Source organism: Ursus americanus, chromosome 24 (assembly GCF_024610735.1).
Source record: "Ursus americanus isolate L20-20 chromosome 24, mUrsAme1.1.p, whole genome shotgun sequence".
Taxonomy (NCBI): domain Eukaryota; kingdom Metazoa; phylum Chordata; class Mammalia; order Carnivora; family Ursidae; genus Ursus; species Ursus americanus.
The window spans coordinates 40,160,372-40,180,112 of NC_142150.1; the positions used below are offsets into that span (position 1 = coordinate 40,160,372).

The window sequence follows — 19,741 nt, forward strand, 5'->3', positions numbered from 1 at the left end:
CTCATTGCACCAAGGTCTCGCCAGAACCTCCCATGAAGTGGGTTTTAGGATCCCCCATTGACAGATGGGAAAACGGAGACTTAGAGAGGTCAGGTAACTGGTCCGTGACTGCACAGCTGGACTAGAATTCAGGTTGTCTGACTCTCGAGGCTGGAATTCCCTGGGCACCCTCCAACTCCCATCCCCAACCAGGTATGACACTGGGCCCCTTCTTGGTCCTTTCCCCAGTTTAGAGCTGACCATGAGTCTCAGGGCATAGCCCTCAGCTCCCCAGGTCCGCCCTGATCCCAGGGGCACAGGCCATACCTTCCTTCCTCATGCAACTCAGGCCTGGGTCCTGCTCAGTCAGGGACCCTTGAACTAAGAACCATGAGAGCCCTCCCACGCCTACCAGCCCGGGCGGGGCGACAGGGTGCTGGCACCCTTGGGGTGCCCTGCAGGTCCCCTTCCGCCTTGCTCCACCCAGCTCGGTGCCCCCAAGGCCGCGTTCCAGGAGCTGCAGTGACCAAGCTCTCGTGTCTTCTGGCTGCTGCTCGTGTTTGGACAAAGGGAGGCAGGAGGGGGAGGGAGGGAGTCAAGCGAGGTATGAGGAATTTATTCCCTGGGCTGGCTGCCTGTCTGCTCAACCACCGCCAAGTTCTGCTGACAGCCGCAGCTCCTGTCAGGTGACACCACTGCCTCTTGCTGCCTGCGAGTGCTACCAGATTCCCACGCTGCTGGGGCTCAGGAGCACAGCCTCTCCTCGGTGGGTTCCATGAACACTGCCCCCGCTTTTGTAAACTGTCCCTTTGTTGTTGAATTGTCCTCACCCCCATTTGCATGTGTCATCTGATTCCTGAAAGTACGGGGGGAGGGGGGAGACAACTCAGTCTTTAACTGTCTCTGACATCCCCATTTCTCCCTCCATCTCTGATCCCCCCCCCCCATTTTCTGAAACCCAGGAGGACAGATCCAGGCAGGGAGGCCAGCAGCTTAAAAAGTCATCTTTATTGGTTTCTTGTTGCCTCACAGAGCATCAGGGTCCATCCCTCCCGGGAATATGGCGTTTGAAGAGATAAATACTTATTTTGCCCCCACTTGGCAGTAGAGGGAAGTTTAATAAAAATAGTAATATAATAACAATAATAATGACTATGATCAATAATAAAATGCCCCCTATGATCCCCTAATACACAGGTGGTTGAAGCTTTGAGAAAAAGGACCGCCCCCCCTTCTGGGAGGGGCCAGAGTGTGCCTGGAGACCCTCCAGTGGCCCCCGTCAGATGCCATCTCCCACCAAGCAGCCTTTATAAATACCCTCCCCATCCTGTCCCTGTCTAGGAATGCTCTCCCCCCACTGGGCGGATTAGATGCAAGGGCAGTTGGTTCACAGGGCCCTTCTCTGTTCCCAATCCCGCTGAGCTCCTCCCCAGAGAGAAAGGCCCCTCTCAGTAGTGTTCTCCTCCCGGACCCCCACGGCTCTCTGCTCCTCTTCACTGCTCCTCCTTTATCCCTCTCCTCCTCTGGATGCCTCTCCCCTCCTGCCAATCACTAACACTGCCTCTTTCACTTCCTTTCCTTCCCCTTCCCTCTCCCACATCCTACATCCTTCACCTACATCCTCCTTCACCTACATCCTCCCTGCTCCTTGTCTATCCTCCTTTACTTTGAAAAAAATTTTTTTTTTATTTTTTAAGTAATCTCTACCCCCCACATGGGGCTTGAACTCACAACCCTGAGATCAAGAGTCGCATGCTCTGCTGACTGAGCCAGCCGGGCGCCCCATCCTCCTTTCCTTTGGATCAGACTCTGTCTTTCCTACCTTGACCCTGAGCAGAGACCACGATATGCCCCAACTTGGCCTCACCTAAGGCTAGACAGTCCACAGCCAAAACCCCAGATTGCTCCCAAGGACCCAGTCCTTCTCCATCCCTCATCCCGACTCTTGCTTGCAGGCTTTCTGAGGCTGGGCACTGGAAAGGAGAGCTTTGGCACAATCGCCCCTGGACTCCAGGGCAGATGGGCCCGCAGGGCAGAGAGGGGGCCCTTCTATTCCCAGTAGCTAGCAGAGATAGGGGCTGGGAGCAGAGGGGAAAGGCAGGATAAGGGCTGGGAATCAGGGCCCCCGGGTCCTGGGTACCCAGACCAGCCTCCAAGTCGCTCTCCAACCCAGGCCCTCCCTGAGTCCGAATTTCCACACATCCCGGGCCAGCCGGAGCATGGCATTCCTCAAGCTCTTTGCTCGTTTCTGTCTCTCGGTCCTGGGATCGGGGTGGGCCCTGCCAGAGGGTGTCAAGGGGAGCCCTCTGATTCAGGGGCTGGGGGGAGACTCCGGGGCCGTTCTGACACCTGGAGGGAAAACAGAAGGAAGGACTCTTTCCTCACCAGACCAATGCCCCCTAGAGGCCTTCCCAGGATCCATTACCTGCTACATCAGGGCCCTTGGAGGAGGCCAGATATGAGGTGGGGTGGGGCTATAGGAGAAAAACCTTGGGAACTCCTACTTAACCCTGGAGCCCACATCAAAGTCCCTTTGTTCGTTCACTCTATTCCTCATCAGCCAACAAAACACGCTTTACTCTAGGCAGAAGACAAACTTGACCCTTGCTATCAGGGAGCCCACAGTTGAGGGAGGACTGGCATCGGAGGAAAACCATAGCACAGAAGGACTGACAAAGAGGGGTGGACGGAGCAGGCACGGGCCCTAGGGGGGGCTGGTGGCTGCCAGGCAGCCAGCTGATCTTTGGAAAGGGCGATATTAGTGCAGAGCCTTGAGGGTGGCCTGGGTGTTGATGAAAGGGCATTCAAAGCAGCGGGGATGTCCGGGGCAAGAGCCGAAAGGTGTGAAAGAATATGGCAAGTCCCAGGGCTCTCAGTGGCCTGGTGTGGCTCCAGTGGGGGTGGCAGTGGAGAAGTGGCTGGAGGGTGAATGGGAGCCTTCCCAGCTTCTCTTATGTCTTGCCCTGTCCCCAGCCAGAGTGGACTCTCCTCTGATCCTTCCACCTCAGGTTGGGCCTCTAAAGAGCTCACCTTCTGTGGCACTCTCCCCACGTGTCAGGCACCCTGCCGAAGTCATCCTCACCTCATACGCTTATCACTTCTAGAATAATCTCAAATAACCTCATTTTATAGGTGAAAGAAGCTCAGGGAGGCTGGACATCTCGCCCAGGGCCACACTCCTGGGACAGTCAAGGCCAAGATTCCCACCTAGGCCGACCTGCCTCCAGGCCTCTGTTGGGACCCACTGTGGGGTGAGTCTGCTTCTCTTAGGGTCCAGGCCAGGGCTGGGCTTAGCTTCTTTCCTGGCTTCAGGTCCCAGCACAGGGCCTAGCACAGAACAGAACTACCTGTGCTTTTATAGGGGAGGGAAAACCCCCACCAGCTCACCTGTATCAGGGAGTCTGCAGGGCTCAGAGACCCCTGGGGGCAGGACACGGACTCGCTGGACAGAGATGTCCAAGGCTTCCTCTTCACTGCTCCAGGAGCAGGATGGGGGGGGGGGGCACACAAGAATCCAAAGTCAAATATGAGGGGTCCAAAGGGGGGTGGAAACTTTGCGGAGGGATTCGGAGGCAGTGGAAACAGTAGGGTTGTCCTTACTGGTGTCCGCGTCTCCAGGGAGCCCGTCGCTGCCCACGGAGGCTGGGCGTCGCGAAGCCTCGGAGAAGCTGTGGGGACGTTGCGGGCCGGAGCCCCGGGTACCTCGGCCCTTCCCTTCTGGAGCCTGTTGGACAGTGCAGAAGGGCTGGGACCGGGCGGCGACCCAGCCCAGGGCAAACCCACCGCAGTGGGCCCCCAGCCTGGACGTGCTGAGGACCCGGGTCCGGTAAACAGAGGGCTGCGATTGGCTCAAGCGCGACGGGAAGGCCGGTGATTGGCTGAGCATCACCAGGGAGGCTTGTGATTGGCTCCAGAGAACTCACCCGGGGCAGAACCCTGGCGCTGGGCTTCCCGTCCGTGGGGCCCACGTGCACCAGGTGGTTGAAGTTGGTGGGCGGTGAGATGAGCTTGGAGCGCACAAAGGGGTCCTTCAGCATCTCCCTGCGGGTGGAGGGAATGTGGGGGAGAGGCGCGGCGCAGGGGACGCTTGCCCCGCCCGCTCCCGAAACGGACCCGAACTTGGGACCGCCTGGCTTCGCCCCGCCCCCAAGCTTGGGAGGCCCCGCCCCGCCGCAGCAGCGCGCACGCGCACCTGCGCCGCTGCTGCCGCTGCTCTTCCGACACGCGGAAGAAGAAGTGGCGCTTGCTCTTGGTGCGGAACAGCTGGCGCCTGCTGTTGTCAGTGAGGTCGGGAATGTCGAACTCGTCCTTCTCTATGGGAGAAGCAGAGAGCCGGGCGGTGCTCCCAAGTCCCCAGCTCACGCGGGCGCTCAGGGTCACACATGCACACGTGAACGCACACACTCCGTACTCCCTTGCACACGCACTGCTCACCTGCCAGCCGGTTCCTGAGGTAGGTCAGGCGGACCTTCTCCGTGCCAAAGAGGAACAGGGAGCCCTCCGGGTTTAGGGGTCGCACCTGAGGCAGCAGGCACAGAGGTCAGCCGTGCTGCCCAGCAGCCCCCCAGGCCAGGGCCAGGGCCAGGGCCAGGGGTCCGGGCCGCCCTCACCTTCTTGAGTGGCACCGTCTGGACCCATTCTGCTTTCCTGACATCAAACACATCGATGGCGTTCTCGCTGAACACGGTCAGATAGGGGGCTGCATAACCTGCGGGGCAGGAGACCGTGCAAGTCCAGCACCTCCGTGGGCTTGTTTCCTTGGCTGCGGCCCCGGAACACCCCCCCCCCCCGCCCCGTGTCCTGCCACCGCACAGTAACTTCCACGCCCAACCAAAGGTCCTTCTGAAGACTCCAGGTTGCCCCACCCAACGGCCATAGCAAATCGGAGATCGCAGTCCTGGAGCACTCACTGTCTGGCATGCCAGGCATAGTTGCAACCACTTGGCAAACTTTTTCTCCTTCACTTCTTAAACAACTCTGGGCAGGTCATATTATTATCCCTAACTTACAGATGACAGAATGGAACCCCAGAGCTAAGTATGGCCAAGGTTACCCAGTGGAGAGTGAGAGCTGGGAATTAGCCCTGGGCAGTCCAACTCCAACTCCTACAGACCAAGTCTGTGCCACACCCAACCCGCAGGCCCCGCCCCAGAGGAATCACTGCTTATGAAGGGAGCTCTGTCCCTGTCTTCTGGCCCGGATGCCATCTCACAGTTACCTGTGAATGTGTTGGACTCCTCTACTGCCTTGTTCATTCATTCATTCACTCATTCACTCATTCATCCTCCAAACATTCATAGCCCCTAGAGTGTGCTTCCCTGGGCTGGGTGCAGGATGTGATGAAGAAACCAGCCCCAGCCCATTCGGCAGGCCCCCAACGTACCAAAGCAATCATTACAAGAAGGTACGAAGAGCAGTAGGGCAGAGGTCTGCATACAGAGGTGGGGGAGCAAAAAGGAACAAAGGACCAGTAATGGGGGAAGGCAGCGCAGGGAGCATGAAAGCAGAAATGGCAATGACAGAAGTCATGGTGGTCATTTACAGAGTGCCTACCAGCTCTGGGCCCTGAGCTGGCATTGCGGCTGGACTTGGTTAAGAGTTTGCCAGGTACAAGGAGGACAGTTCAGGCAGGGGGTAGAGCATGAGCAGAGGCCCAAGAGAGGAAGATCCGGTGCAGTCCACTGAGGGCAGAGCAGGGTGTGGTCAGGCAGGAGGACCAGCCGCAGCCGGGCCCTCCGCAGGCCTTACCCCATCCCGTGGGCACTGCTGGCCACAGCAACTCGTGGATGCGAGACTTGCGGCCGGCGCTGTCCACATAGACCCCCGCAGTGGTGAAGAGCAGCAGGAACTCACTAAGGCTGAGCTCCACAGCGCCCAGCGCCTCGCCCAGGCCCCCACGGGACGGTGGCAGCTCCTCGGACACCAGACCGGCCCCCAGCGCTACGGGTGCAGCCTCGTTAAGCAGTGGGTAGAGGGCGAAGGCCCCGGCGGCGCCCACACACAGCCGGTCGCCCAGCAGCCCCAGGCTCTGCACAGGTGCGGGTGCCTGCAGCTCGCGGATGCGGCGCTGCCAGGGCCCTGGGCCCGGGCCCAGCTGGTAGCAGAGCACCTGGCGCTTGACAGCTACACAGAGCACGGGGGTGCGGGCCTGCAGGATGCGTCCGGCTGCCAGCGCCTGGCAGCCTCGGGACTCGGGGATCTTGGCACCCCCCGCCTCCGCGCTCTCCAGCTTGGCCAGGGCGAAGAGGCGCACACTGGGGCCACGGCCGCACAGCACAACCAGAAGGCCCGCCGTGGGGCTCACAGTCAGCCGCTGCACCCGCCGGCAGTCGCCCACCTGGAAGATGTCTTCGGGGTTGGGGAAGGAGAGTGTCACCAGCAGGTGGGTGAACAGCCCCGTGCCCACCGTCCTCTGGCCGTTGGGGCTGACCCCCACCCAGGTCCCCCCCGGCCCAGCCTCGCGTGTACCATTGCTATGCAGGTGGATCACGAACAGCCCCTCCTCGGTGCCCAGAGCAAGCCGCTCCTGGTCTAGTAGAGGGAGGGAGGGGGTCAGGGGTCAGGGAGCCCACCTGGCAGCCGAAGATGAGGCAGCCTGCCTGTCCTTGCTGAGCCTGTTTCTCCTGAGGGCATGGGGATGGCAATCCCACTGTCCCTACATCACTGGACCCTTGTCTCTCAAAGTCTGGGCGGGCTCTACTGGGGGGGCGGGGGGAAGGCCCACAAGGGCTGGGGGGAGGGGGAGGGGTCCCCACCCCAAGTTGTGGGATTTGCGGTAAGTCCTGTCACCTCTCAGAGCCTTGGCTCTCCTGTAAAGAGGGGACAATGGATCCTTTCTCACAGAACTGCTCTGAGGCTGTGACCACGCAGGGTGAGTGTTCCGCTCACAGCAGGCCCTGCTCAGTCAGTGCCCTTGTTCCCCCAGCTCCCGACTGACACAGGGGCCCTGGAGGAGCCGCACAGTCTCTCCTGGGGCTCCCGCTCTGAGTGCAGGGGGAGGCCCCAGCTCTCCAGGGCAGAGGCTGGCTCAGGGCCGTGGCCACCTGCCCAGGGAAGCCAGGAGGCACCGCTCCCTCGCTTCTTCACGGAGGTCCCGCTGAGCACCAGGCTCCCATAGGAGGCAGTGGGGGACTCCCCCGTGGTCACCCTGCTGCGGTAAGAAAGCCAGGACTGGAGCCCTCACTCGTCTCTTGCTAAAAGCCCTTGCTCTTTTCACTCCTTTTAGATTCTTTGAGAAAAAGCAGAAGCGGAGGCACAGAGAACTGCAGTGGCAGAAGCCAAGCCCGGCCCCGCTAGGCTGCCCACACAGCCATGCTCAGAGAGGGTCACGTATGCAATGCGGAGAGTCCGCAGCTCATGGCTGTAGGGACTGGGCAGCGACCCTCCCGACAGCCCCAGACTCCTCCCCGGAGCCGGCCCGGGGCAATGCTCCTCAGCGGGCGGCTCACCGATGATGGCGGCGCAGAGCGCGTGGGGCAGCAGCGGCAGCCCGTTGTCATAGGCTTCCTTCAGTGTGTACACAGGCCTTGGCCTTGGCCGCGTGTCCAACAGCAGCCGCTGCAGCTCACCCAGCACCTGCAGCCAGCGCTCCCGCTCGGCCTCGCTCTCGGCCAGCAGCAGCACAGTGCACACGGCAGGTGGCACCGTCAGCTGGGAGGCTGTCACCTATGGGCGGGGACCTAGGCTGGAGGGCTGTGGGCCGACACCCTGCCATCCCCTCTCTCCCCTGGTTGATGCCTCTTAGCACCAACATGAGCAGCCAGGTGCAGGGCTGGCAGCTGTCTTACGACAGGTGATTCACCAGACGGGACAGTCAGACCGTCACACCAACAAGGCCGTGGTGGGGGAGAGACAGGGCATCATGGGAGCATATGGCAGGACCCCTGACCCAGGCCGAGAGTGAAAGATGCCCTCCCTGGGGAAGAGACATTTCTGCTGGAGCCCAGGGGGTGAGTGGAGTAACCAGGAGTGGTCCAGGTTGGGGAGAGGCTCGGGGGCAGCCTGGGCTGAGTAGAGGAAACGGGACGGGAAGGGTCCGTAGTTACAGGGCACTTTTGGAACTGGAGAAAGCGAGCCGTGTTCAGAGCAGAGCGAGGCTCCAGAGCGAGGCCGGGGAGGCCTGCAGGGTCAGAAATGTGAGGCCTCGAGGCCACAGTCGGGAGCACCCTGAGGGTGATGGGAAGCCACAGAAGGGTCCTAAACGAGCAGGACTTGGCCAGCTTCACACACGGAGGGCACACTGCTCTGTGGGATGGAGGCTACCTTAGCCATCCCTGTGGAGGTGATGGGGCGGCGGTGGGGGGGCGGTGCAGAGGGCAGCCACGGAGAAGGACACAGAGAAGAGTGAGTGGAGCAGGGCTGCGCAGACGTGGACAGTGGCCCGACCCACCCTGCCCGGCACTCACCCTAAAGATGCGTGGCAGGTCCCTGGACTGCGCGTGGATAACATCGGAGGCCAGGACTGGGGTGGCTGAGAACTGGGGGTCCCTGCGGAGGTCCACGGAGCTGGTCAGAGGTCACAATGGCCCTGGCTACCTCCCCTGACCACTGCACCCCTTTGCCCTTGCCTGGCACCCACCTCAGATCCAGGGCCTGCAGCAGAGCCCCGCTGGCTGGGCTGAGCCGGGGGTCAGGGGCGTCAAACAAGAGCAGGCGTGAGTCGCTAAGGGCAGCAAACACGCGCTGCCAGCCACGCCGGACGCCCGAGGGCCGCGGCACCTGGGGGAAGGCAGGCATGGGAGGGCCCACCCGGCTGTCGCTACTCCCCCCCATGCTGGCCTCCCCCTCCCCGGCCAGCCCCAGCTCACCGACAGGAAGCCCTCGTAGGCCGTGCCTGTGCCCGTTTCAGGGTGTACTCCCAGGGCTGTGCGGAGGTGGTCAGGGGGCACAGGGCAGGGCGGGGCCTGGGGGGCACACGCGGAGTGACAGAAGTAGCCACAGGCTGTGGGGAAAGCAGGAGAAGACGGTGGTGTGAGGCTGGGTGGGGACAGCTCGGAACCAGGAGTCTGGGCGGCCCCAGGCCCGGCTCCCCTGAGGCTGTGGTGGCACCGGAACTGTCACCAATTCCCCCATCAAGTGAGGAAAAAAAAAGAGCAAGTGAAATGGAGCAGCGGGAAACGAGACATGGACCGAGAGGAAAATCGGGGTGTCATCAGGGTCAGGCTGTCTCATTCCCTCTACCCAGGGACGAGAGGTGGGCATGCAGGTGGAGTGGGGGTCTCACCGTCACAGCCCAGGCCCTGGCGGCCCAGGCCCAGCATCAGCGAGGTGCAGCGGAGACACTTGGTAGGGGATGGGAAGCTCCGGGGCCGCAGCGCGTGGGAGCCAGGCTGGGGAGGTGGGACACGCCCATTACTCACACTGGCCTGTGGCCAACTGGGGCCCTGCGTCCCACCCCTGAGGCCACCCTGAGGTGTCAGGTGGGACCAGGGAATGAGCCCACAGCAATGTGAACCCAGCCCCAGTGAGTCTGTCACAGCACTCAAACTCACTGTCACTGTCCCCAGTGTGGTCTGCCAGCCATCATGTCCGTCCGTGGAGGGACCCAAGCAGGTCCTTGGAGACCTGGCAGAATGGCTTAGTGCCCCCACCCCGCTCCACCCCTCTAGGTGCTGACCTTTGCAGGAGGACCTTCTGCAGGGGCGGTGGGGGCAGCAGGCGCTTTGGGGAACACAGCCTGCAGGGGAGGCAAGCCAACAGGTGAGGAGGGCGCAGGCAGCCGGTGGGGCCCAGCCCCCCAAACGCAGGACTCCCGCCTGTCCTCACCCCTAGGCGCAGGCTGCGGCGGCCCTCTGGCCTCAGCTCTGGCTCCACACCAGGCTTCAGGGCCTCTGCCGAGAGGTCAGGGTCCTTGGTGGAATCCTTCTGGGGAGTGAGATGATGGGGGAAGTCAAGGCCCCTGTGCTTCGTCTCCCCAGGACTCCTCCCAGCCAGCCCCATGCAAGGTTCTTACCTCTGAGCTCCGGAGGGACAGGAAGGGGATCAGGGAGTTTGCAGGCTTTGTGTCTGCAAACAGAGAGCACAGGTCACTGGGGGTGGGTCCCTGGCTCAAGCCCTGACACCCGTTCCTGAGGAACTGGGGGCCAGCAGGAGCCTCAGTTTCCACCTCAGTGAAATGGAGCAGTGACTGCGGGCTGTGGTGGATACCCATACAGCAAGTGCCCCATAAGTGCCGGGTAACAGTGGGGTGAGCAGCAGAGTCCAGAACAAGCTCTCGCCTCCACAGTCCTGCAAGGGCGTTGTGGGCCCCCCTTGGTCCCCATGAGGCTCAAGCGGGGGCCTCGCTCCAGGACAGGCAGGCAGACGAGCACTTACCGCCCGGGCCGCGGGCCACCAGCTCCTCCCGCAGCACAGCCAGCTCCTGCTGCAGGCCCTGGTTCTGCTTCTCTGCCTCCTGCAGACGGCTGGGGGACAGCCGGGGGGAGGGGGGGGCTCATCAGAGGCCTCCGCAGGGGTCCCGAGCCCCCTTTGCAGGGTCTCCCCGTGCTCTCACCTCTCAGTCTGCAGCTGGGCCTCCTGCACCTGCGTCAGCCGCTCCTGCAGGCTCTGCTTGGCCCGGATCTCGGCCTCCAGAGCCGACTGCAGCTCCAGCCTGGCTGAGGCCTCCATTTTCTGCAGCCGCCGTGCCTTCCACTGGTGGTCCTGGTGGCCAGGGGGTGCCCAGGTAAGACGCCCCCTGGGGCCTGGCTGCCTCAGAGGCCCCTCCCACCAGAGCACACTGCCATCCATGTCACCTGGCCAGACTCAAAGCCCTGGACTGGCCACCGACCCAGTGTGAGCTCGGGCAAGTCACTGATCTTCTGTGAGTTCAGGGTCCCCGCCTGCCTGCCGACTGAGGCTCCTGGCACGCCCACCCCACCAGGGTGTCTGCAGGGGCTCACCAGCGGCCGGGCAGGGAGCGTCTGGGTGCCCACGTTCCTCAAGGACTCCAGCTCCTCGGCCATCTTGGTGGCCAGGGCCTGCAGGTAGCCTCTTGAGACCTTCTCATCGTTCACCCTGATTGGGAAGGGGGCTCAGGGTCATGGCCTGGACCCTCAGCCCCGCCTGGGCCTGGCCCCTCCCCACTAGCCCCTCAGCCCCCACCAGCTGAGGATGTCGGCGATCTGGGCCTCCCAGTTGCTCTCCGTCTCCCGCCGTTCGCCCTCCAGCTGCTGCTTGCTCTGCTGCTCCCGTTCCAGCTCTTCCACCAGCTGGGGGCCGGGCAGGAAGAGGGGTTAGTCTCCAGGGGCCCCCGTACCCCTGAACCACATCCGTGTCCACCCTAGTTTACCCGCCATAGCTCGCCAGCCAGCTGTGAGTGCTACTGGGCTGGGGAGACCACCTACTCTGGGACCCTGGCAGCTCGGACCATCCACCCGGCCAGCTCCCCACCTCTGTCCCGCTGCCCGTTGGTCTGTCTGCCCGTCTGCCCTCTGTCTGCCGTGCTCACCCGCTCCTGCTCTAGGCTCAGCCGCCGGTTCTCTTCCTCCAGCCGGCACAGAGCCTCTTCCTTCCCACTCAGCCTGGGGAAGAGAGGATGACTCGATGCCTCCCAGCACAGTCCGCCCTCCTGACCCCCACCCCGGTGGCCCAGCTCACCCGTGGCCACGGGCCTGCTCCAGCTGCACACGCAAGGCAGCCACCTCCTTCCTCAGCTGCGCTTCCTGAGGCCTGCTCTCAGGCAGCCCCGTGCCATTGGTCTCAGAGGTGGTGTGGATGGTCTTGAGGACACGGAGAGGGGTCAGGGCAGGGGCCTGAGAAGCTGTGGCCCACTCCTACCCCAGGGACCCAGGTGGGGCCTGAGGGCCCTGAGTAGGTCACGCCAAGGGAAGTGCCCCTGGGAAGAGGGTAAGACTTCACTACCTTGGCCCGGAAAGATTCCTTCTCAAGACTTCGCTCCCTCTGTCTCTGGAGCTGTGTCACCTCCCGGCATAGGGTGGCCACCTGGGCCTGCAACTGTGATGAGACGCAGGGGCAGTCACTGCGGACCATGTCCACCCCAACCCACTCCCCCGCCTTGCTACAGACTCTGGGGCCCTGCCAGCCACAGCGGGAATGCAGGCAGTGAACCTCCAGCCCCCCCCGCCAAACACATCCCCTCGCTTGGGCCTCGGTCAGCCACAGCAGGGGTGCAAGGTGCGTGGTGTTGCCAGCACCGAGCCCCGAGCTCCCTGGGCTTCCTCCAGCCACCCGGTGGGGTCACGGGGCAGAGCCGCTGTCCCCACCCGCCCCCATCACTCACCTTCCTGCTGCTATCCTGGGCTTCCTCCAGCTGGGAGCTCAGGGCCTGGGTCTGGCTGGCCGTGGCCGCCTCTCTCTCCTGGGCCTCGTGCAGCCTCTGCAGCAGCTCCTCCTGCCGCTCCTGCGCTCTGCGTAGTGCCTGCGCCTGCGCCCGCAGCCCTGCCTGAGCCTCGGCCAGCTCCTGGAGGGGTCCGAGAGGGGGCAGGGCGGGCAAGGCCTGGAGTCAGGGCAGGACCTCCTTAGCACAGAGCCCCAGGCTGCTCCCCCACCTCACCAGGCCCTCACCCGGGCGAGCCGGTCTCGCTCCCGCCGCAGGTCGCCGTCCTGGCCTGGGCTCCCACCATCCGTCCGGTCCTCGCTGTCCCTCGGCATCTCTGCCAGGAATTGTCACTGAGGCCCATGCGTACTGACGGCCTCAGCCAGAAACTCCGCGGGCAGCGTCTCACAGAACCCTCACCACAGCCCGGGAAGCGGGTCTCCTTGGCCCATTTTCTACGTGTAGGCTCAGAGAGTTTAAACTACTTCCCTAAGATCACACGTCTACACAGTCGGGCGGGACTGGAACCCAGGCTGGACTCAGGTGTGCTGGGAAAGCCGCTCAGGATGGCGGAAAGAGGGGGTGGCGCTGGGGGCGGGATACCTGACAGCCTGTCCTGTAGAGTCTGCACTTCCTTCCGCAGCCGCTCCAGCTCCTGGGGGTCTGAGGAGACCTGCAGGGCCTCTGCGGAGGGGGGCACCTGCCGGTGAGGGGCTGGCCCAGCGGTCGCTCCCGGGTCAGACCCACACCGCCGCGGCCCGGCTGGCTCCCCTGTACCTTGGAGCTCCCGGCTTAGCTGCATCTTCTCCTCCTGCAGACGACCAAGCTGCCGCTCTAGGCCGGCCAACCGCTCAGAGCTGCTCTCGGGGCCTGGACTGGGGAGAGCAGGGCGGCACGTGCTGGCGGAGACCCCTCCCCCCAGAGCCCCTCCACCTTCCCGCATCCAGTCATCCATTCATCCAAGAAACACCCTCTGCGCGCCAGCTCTGTACCCAGCCCTGGGCTCCGGGCCGGAGAAACAGACCGGACCAGACCAGACCCCGCCCCTGGGATCCCAGACCCAGGGGCAAGCCCCAGCCCTGGCCGTTATAAGCTGCTTGAACTCGAACAGTCACCTAACATATCTGAGCCTCAGTTTCCTCCCAGGCCCTCCTCCAGGGACTGGCACGAGGACATGGTGATCTGGGCCACTTGGGCCCAGGCCCGGCACACACCGGCTCTCGGGGTGCAGGACAGACGCATTTGCTTGCACCTCAGAGCGCCTCCTCACCACGGTCTCAGGCCAGCCCCTCGAATGACCTAGAGCACTTGACCCAGTGTAAAATGGGCACGAAGTGCGGCTCAGGGACTTGGAGGGGCCCTTCCAACTCTAGGCCTCTGGTTCTGAGTCCAGGATACTCAGCCCACCACGGAGGGTCCTCTAAGGGCCAGATGCTGGGACGGGACCCATAGGGGGCATAGGCATGGCTCCACCAGAACGTGAGGACGTGGGAGTTGTCCTCCCGAGGGCCCAGAGCACACTCCCGGAGCACCTGTCACGTACAGGCACCAGGTAGGCCATTTGACCCCTTTCCCGGGGTCCCAGCAGGCTACGTTCCCAGTGTCCTCCAGGCCAGGCAGCCCCCAGCCTCCCACTAGGTATGTGAGGACGAGACTCACCTGCCCGAGGTGTAGGTGAAGCCCACGAATGGCAGGTGGTGGCCAGAGAAAGCCCCATGGGAGGGAGGAGGGAGGGTCCCCTGCAGAAGGAGGGGAAGGAGTGTCACACTCAACAGGCCTGGCTCCAGGCAGAGGCTCAAGACCCAGGAGACTCCCCTGGGACTGGGAGTGCCGACCTCCTGCTCAGATGGAACCGAGGAGGGGGACGTGGGCCCCATCTAAACAGACCACGACTCCCATGAGTCCTTGTGACCGTGGCCTCCCAGGTGCCGCTGAGGGTCTTCTTCCTTACAAGACCTCTGGTTAACAGGATGATACTTGAGGGCCAATGGCCTTCGCCCGTTACAACCCACCGCAGTACAGCTGAACCCGCCCAGGTGAACCATAACGCCCATGAGCCTCTGGAGTCCGAGGGCCTCATCCTCCACCCAGCAGCTGCTCTGGAGAACTTCTGGGGGGTTCCCACAGCCAGCAAGGGACAAGGCAGCTTTCCTAAGCCGTGGGACCCTCTACTCACCGGGTGGTTGAGGGTGTCGTCGTCCACGTCGAAGTTGGACGTGTCCATGGGCCCACGAAGCTCAGGGATGTAGGGGGCAGTGCTGGTTGCCAGCTGCTCCCAGTCCACGCCTTCAAAGAAGGGGTGGTTCCGGAAGTCGTCCAGCCCCCCGCGGCCCAGCCGCTCCTCCTGGCGGCACAGCAGCTGGCGGATCAGGTCCCGGGCAGTGGCCGGCACGTCGGGCACATCCGAGGGAAACTGCAGGTGGTCCTGCAGGCAAGGGAGGGGTGCAGGTGGGCATCCAGGACCCCACCCCCGCCTGCGGGCATCCCAGCCGTGGGGGCTCAGGACTCCTGCTGCCCTCCCAGAGCCCCGGAGCCTGGCGGCCAGACCTCATGGTTCATGATCTTGCCGTAGGTTTCCACCAGGGATTCAGCATAGAAGGGCGTCTCCCCGAAGAGCAGCTCATAGGCACAGACGCCCAGGGACCACCAGTCACACTGTGGGCCGTAGTGGCCCTTGCCCTCCTCCATAGCCTGCAGGATCTCGGGGGAGATGTAGTCTGGTGTCCCTACTGCCACTGACGAATCCACCTGGGGGGGTGGTGAGGACGCCATGAGGACAGCTTTGGGCTTGGCTAGGCCTGACGGCCCCTCACCAGAGACCCCGGGTCTGGCCCTGACACCCCCACTCCCTGAGGCTTAGCCGGCCTGGTGACCCCCCGCCAGGGCCTCGACCCAGTCCTTCCTTCCCCTGGGAGCTCTGCGGCCCGGGTGCCCCTGCCCTCACCCTGGGGCCTTACCATACCACTGTTGTTGAGACGGAGGCATGAACCGAAGTCAGCCAAGCGGATGTGACCGTTCATGTCCAGCAGGACATTGTCCGGCTTGACATCCCTGAGGGAGTGCAGGGGAAGAGAAGGGCTTGACCTGCGTGTGTAGGTGTGTGTTTGGGCACATGCCTGGATGTGAGTAGCCGGGCACACGCACACCAGCGTGTATCTGCTCACACGTACTCCCACAGGCACATGAGAACAGCGTGTGTGCATGCATGCGGGAGGGGGAAAGCTGGTGGCGAGGCCTCCTGGCTCCCAGGAAGGAAGAAGGTGGTTAGACTGGGAAAAGGGACCCGTAAGGATGACCCTTGGAGGCAGCAGGGCACACTGTGGGGGAGGCAGGAGTCAGACTTCGCTGGTGCAAACCGCTAGCTGAGTCACCTCGAGCTAGGTGCTTACCTAGTAAACCCTGACTTTCTCACCTGTAAAGTGGGGACAAGGGCAGCCCCCATCACATCAGGTTTGTGGTGTGAGGAGTCAAAGGCGTCATGTGTTAGAAGTGCCCAGCATAGGGCTTGGCATGTGCTGAGCACCCAGCAGCGGTCCACTGTCCCCAGAGCAGTCAGCAGGTGGGGTGGGGGCCCTACCTGTGGACGTAGCCCAGCTGGTGCAAAGAGTGGATGGCCAGCACCATCTCAGCCAGGTAGAACTGGGCCAGCTCGGGCGGGAGGCGGTCCTCAAAGCGGCTCAACAGAGTGAGGAGGTCCCCACCGGCATAGTAGTCCATCACCAGGTACTGGACGGTGGTGGATGGGGTGGGCGTGGGGCAAGAATCAGACGAGGAGGGTGGGGACCACCTGTCCCAGGGCCCTGCCTCCTGCCCACCTCCCCAGGGTCCTGAGGGGTCTGGGAAGGCAAGAGTGTCTCCCAGCAGCTCTAGGGTCGCCAGCTTCCAGCCAGAGCTCAAGCGGGGGCTCCAGGCCCAGCAGGTGGTGGGGAGTGGAAGCCTCGTGGTTCCCATAGGAGGGGTCTCTCTCTCTCCTTGGACCCAGCATCTCCTTTGTCCCCAGACAACACCCTCCGACCTTGCCAAGTCTCCTCACCAGGTACTCGTCATCTTGGAAGGCATAATGCAGAGCAGTCACCCAGCGGCTGTCCCCCTTCACCAGAACGTCCCGCTCCTCCCGGAAACAGGCAGTCTGCGACAGGTTTGGGGAGCAGGGCAAAGGGTGGGATCAGGGCCCAGGAAACCCTCCTCACCAGCTCAGGAGATGGAGGAAGAATAAATAATTCTAGGAGCTCGGATCCAGGTTGCCTGTGTGAACCAAGTCCTATGCTCTATGGCTCTGGGCCTCAGTGTTACCATAAGGAAAACGGGAACTACTTTAGCTCCTAAGAAAGGCTTATTGTGGGGAAGCAATGGGGGAGGTTGGCAGTTGTTGGAGGTGGACCCCCTACAGGCTCAGCAGCCACGCCTGCCCCTTCCCCAGCATGCCCTGTATACCCCACTGGCAGCACACCCGCCCCCGCCCCCTGCCCGTTGGTAGGGTGCTGAAGTCCCATCGGACCCCAGACTGACCTCGGCCCTCTTCAGCATCTCCCACTTGTGCAGCATTTTCATGGCAAAAATCTGCCCACTGTCCCTCTGCCTCACCACGGCGACCTGAGGCCATAGGGAGCACCGGGGTCAGCTCTGCCTGGGTGTGAACCCCCTCTTCCCACCTACCCCATGCCTTTTGCTCACCTCCCCGAAGGCCCCTCGGCCGATCACCTTCAAGATCTCGAAGTCATCTCTCTGCAGCCTCAGCTCTTTTACCTTCGCTACCAAGGGGCTGGCTGAGGGGACACAGAGTGGGGCTCAGGGAACCCACAAGGAGGGCCCCAGCTCTCTCTCTTGCCCGGGGAAAGCAGGAACTGCAACCCCCACAAGGCCAGGGCACAGATGGCCTCCCCAGGGACTCACTCAGTCGTGAGTAGGAAGCATGGAACGTGAGGTCGGGGCTTTGCTGACCACCTGGCCCCCAGACTTCCTGAAATCCATGGATCCCTGGACCCCCGTCCCCAGACTAGCCGGTCTCTGTCCCAGGGGCTGATGGAACTTGTAGTCCTGCCCAGTCTGGGGTTGACCCTGGCTGACCAGGTCACCCTGGGGAGGAAGGGGATATCATTCCCACCCTCAGCGCACAGTTCTTGGCGCCTAGCAGGACCAGGCCTGGGCCTGTCTTGGGAAACTGGATGGACAACATTCCTTGTCCCCAGAGAGGCTTCCCTGCCACTGGGAGCTGGGAGCCCTGGTCTTGGGACCCTACAGGCACGGAGGTACCTGGCTGGGAGTGAGGCCTGGGGCAGCCCCAGAGGACAGGTCACACAGTGATTCTGCAGGGCTCTGGGAGGACAGGCTCTGTGCTCCCGGCATGGGGCCTTCTCAGTCTGGAGGCATAAATAGGTCTGCCCACGTTCTCACAAGACTTAAAAAACGGAGCCAAAAAACCTTTCCCTGGCGCCTGACGCTGGCACCTGAGGGAGTGAACACTCAAGATCTCCTCCAGGCCTGACCAGCCCTACAACTCTAAGCCCTGCCTCCCTCTCTGGACTCAGAACCTCCTCTTCTCCCAGTCCCAGATACTCCCTTGAGGGGCATCTCCAGCCACTCCCAGGCCCTTTCCAGGCCCGGAGAAGCCACAGGCCCGGGGAGGGAATTGGAGCCTAGAAACTCTGAGAGGCAAGAACGAGTGGTGGGGGTTGGGGGGAGCTGCAGTCTGGCTCCCTGCCTCAGTTTCCCCCTGCCAGCAGGTAAACTCCCTGCCAGCTGGGCGGGTCTGTGGGTGGGTCAGAGAGCTGCTCCACAGGTTTATCAGGCAGAACCCCTGCCGCAGGGGCGGTGTGGAAACCTCCTCACAGAAATTAATTGTCTCTTTCCCAGGTGTATGTGTGCGGCTGGGAGGAACTGCCACAGGCCTCCAAGGGGGAACTGAGGCCAGGGTGGCTCCTGTCAGCCAGACAGGGGCCAAAACCTGGGGCCCAGAGTCAGGAGGATCAAGGTCCCCAGGACAGACTGCCCAGTCCTCTTGCCTTGCCGCTGGGTTGGGGGCTCTGGGCAGGAGCAGGGACAAGTTGCAGCAGGAGCAGAGTGAGTCACCGCCTGCCGGTTACCTCGGGAGATGTCAACAGACAGGCCCCCATGCCGGGGTCCCATGCAGAGACGCCAGAGGCTCGCAGGAAGGAGCACATGTGTGTGCAAACACACACACACACACGTGTGCGTGGGTGTCACAGCCGGTGATGACAACATGGTCAGACACACATGAATAAGGTGCAGAAGTCCCAGGGAGAGTGGTGGGCACCAGAGGCAGGGGCTTCCTGGCTGCCCTCACCCTGGAGGAGAGGGCTGGGCTGGGGGCCAGCTCACTGGAATGTCTTGCAGGCCCCCAACCGGGCCAGGCCAGGCCTTGTGCCTGCCCAGAGCTAAGGAGTGCCGGGAATGCTAGTCACCCACTGGGCAAACACTGGTCTCACCTCACCCTCCTGGCCAGGCCCCTATGTCCTCCGGCCTGGGGAGGGAGGCCTGGGGCTGGTGCCGGGCCGGTGCCCACACTGGGTTGCGGGCTGTTCCACGTCAGCCCCTTCCGGTGACTCAGAGGAGTCAACCAGGAAGGGGTGCAGACCCACCTCCAGCCAGGCCCCCCTCCCCGGCCCTGGGGAATAGACCTCAGGAAGCCTGGCCAGCGACGTGCACAGGGAAACGGGCCGAGGTTGGTTCCTGTGTCCAGTCTGGGGTGGCCTTGTATGCTGGGAGATGGAAGTGTATGTGGGGGGATATCTGCCAGTGTGACAGCATCCCTACGGATCTGTGAGTACAAGTAGGCAAGTGTGTAATAGCCAGTGCGGTTGGGGTGCCGTTCAGGGTGAAGTGTGGGGCTCCTGGGTCTCTCCTCGAGCTGTGGGTATCTCAGTGTGTCTGTGTGGTTCGTGGGAGACTGAGAAAGCGTGTGTGTCAGTGCGGGAGACACACAGGGGTCTGCCTGTGTGCCTGTTTGTCCTCCAGGGACATGAAGTATGACGTGGGAGTGAGGCACCCCTGTCATGACTCTGTAGCACATGGACTGTGGACATGAGTCTGAAGTCTATACTGGGGACCAAGCTTGCGTGGGTCTGTGTAAGTTGCGTGTTGTGTACATGCACCAGCTTCTGTGAGTGGGAGGGAGTGTGTGTGAATCTGAGGGAGGGTAAGGTGTGCAGCTGAGAGGGCCCAAAGGGTCCTGTGGCACGTGTCAGGGCCAGTGCGAGCTCCGCGACCGTGGGGGTGCCGCTCCCTGCCCAAGGGTCTGTGCGAGCTGGGCGCGGGGAGTGGGGTGGGGTGGGGAGAGGGTCTCGGCGCGCCACCCCACCTCGGTCCCGCCCGGATCACTCACCCCAGCTCAGGAACTGCGCCACGTTGCGCTCCCGCCGGAGGGGGGCGCTGCTGAGCTCGTGGTGCAGCCCCAGCAGCAGATCCAGGAGGCCGTCGAGCCCGGGGCCACCGGCGGCCTCGCCCCGCGCCAGCCGCTCCAGCGCACGCAGCCGCCGCTCCATGGCT

The 19,741-nt window shown here is 62.9% G+C and overlaps 1 protein-coding gene across 2 annotated transcripts; it reads right to left on the reverse strand.

Annotated features, from left to right (window-relative positions):
* Nucleotides 1–970: 970 nt before the first annotated feature.
* CDC42BPG (CDC42 binding protein kinase gamma) lies at nt 971–19,737 on the reverse strand. 2 transcript variants are annotated; one of them, XM_045775472.2, is made up of 37 exons: nt 19,578–19,737; nt 16,910–17,001; nt 16,745–16,828; nt 16,269–16,364; nt 15,813–15,961; nt 15,193–15,286; nt 14,783–14,983; nt 14,412–14,660; nt 13,895–13,974; nt 13,013–13,110; nt 12,839–12,919; nt 12,484–12,572; nt 12,200–12,379; nt 11,821–11,913; nt 11,557–11,678; nt 11,408–11,480; nt 11,062–11,168; nt 10,860–10,974; nt 10,472–10,620; nt 10,294–10,382; nt 9,932–9,984; nt 9,745–9,843; nt 9,596–9,655; nt 9,203–9,308; nt 8,787–8,920; nt 8,558–8,697; nt 8,385–8,466; nt 7,428–7,644; nt 6,448–6,510; nt 5,728–6,327; nt 4,590–4,687; nt 4,414–4,498; nt 4,172–4,292; nt 3,903–4,020; nt 3,580–3,703; nt 3,367–3,452; nt 971–2,328 (listed from the first exon to the last, which is right to left on the reverse strand). In XM_045775472.2, exons 1-37 carry the CDS (start codon nt 19,735–19,737, stop codon nt 2,272–2,274), a joined length of 4,644 nt encoding a protein of 1,547 aa, XP_045631428.2. In that variant the 3' UTR covers nt 971–2,271. The 2 variants fall into 2 exon arrangements, with proteins under 2 accessions (XP_045631428.2, XP_045631427.2); XM_045775471.2 differs by having other exon boundaries at nt 3,367–3,455.
* Nucleotides 19,738–19,741: the final 4 nt, after the last annotated feature.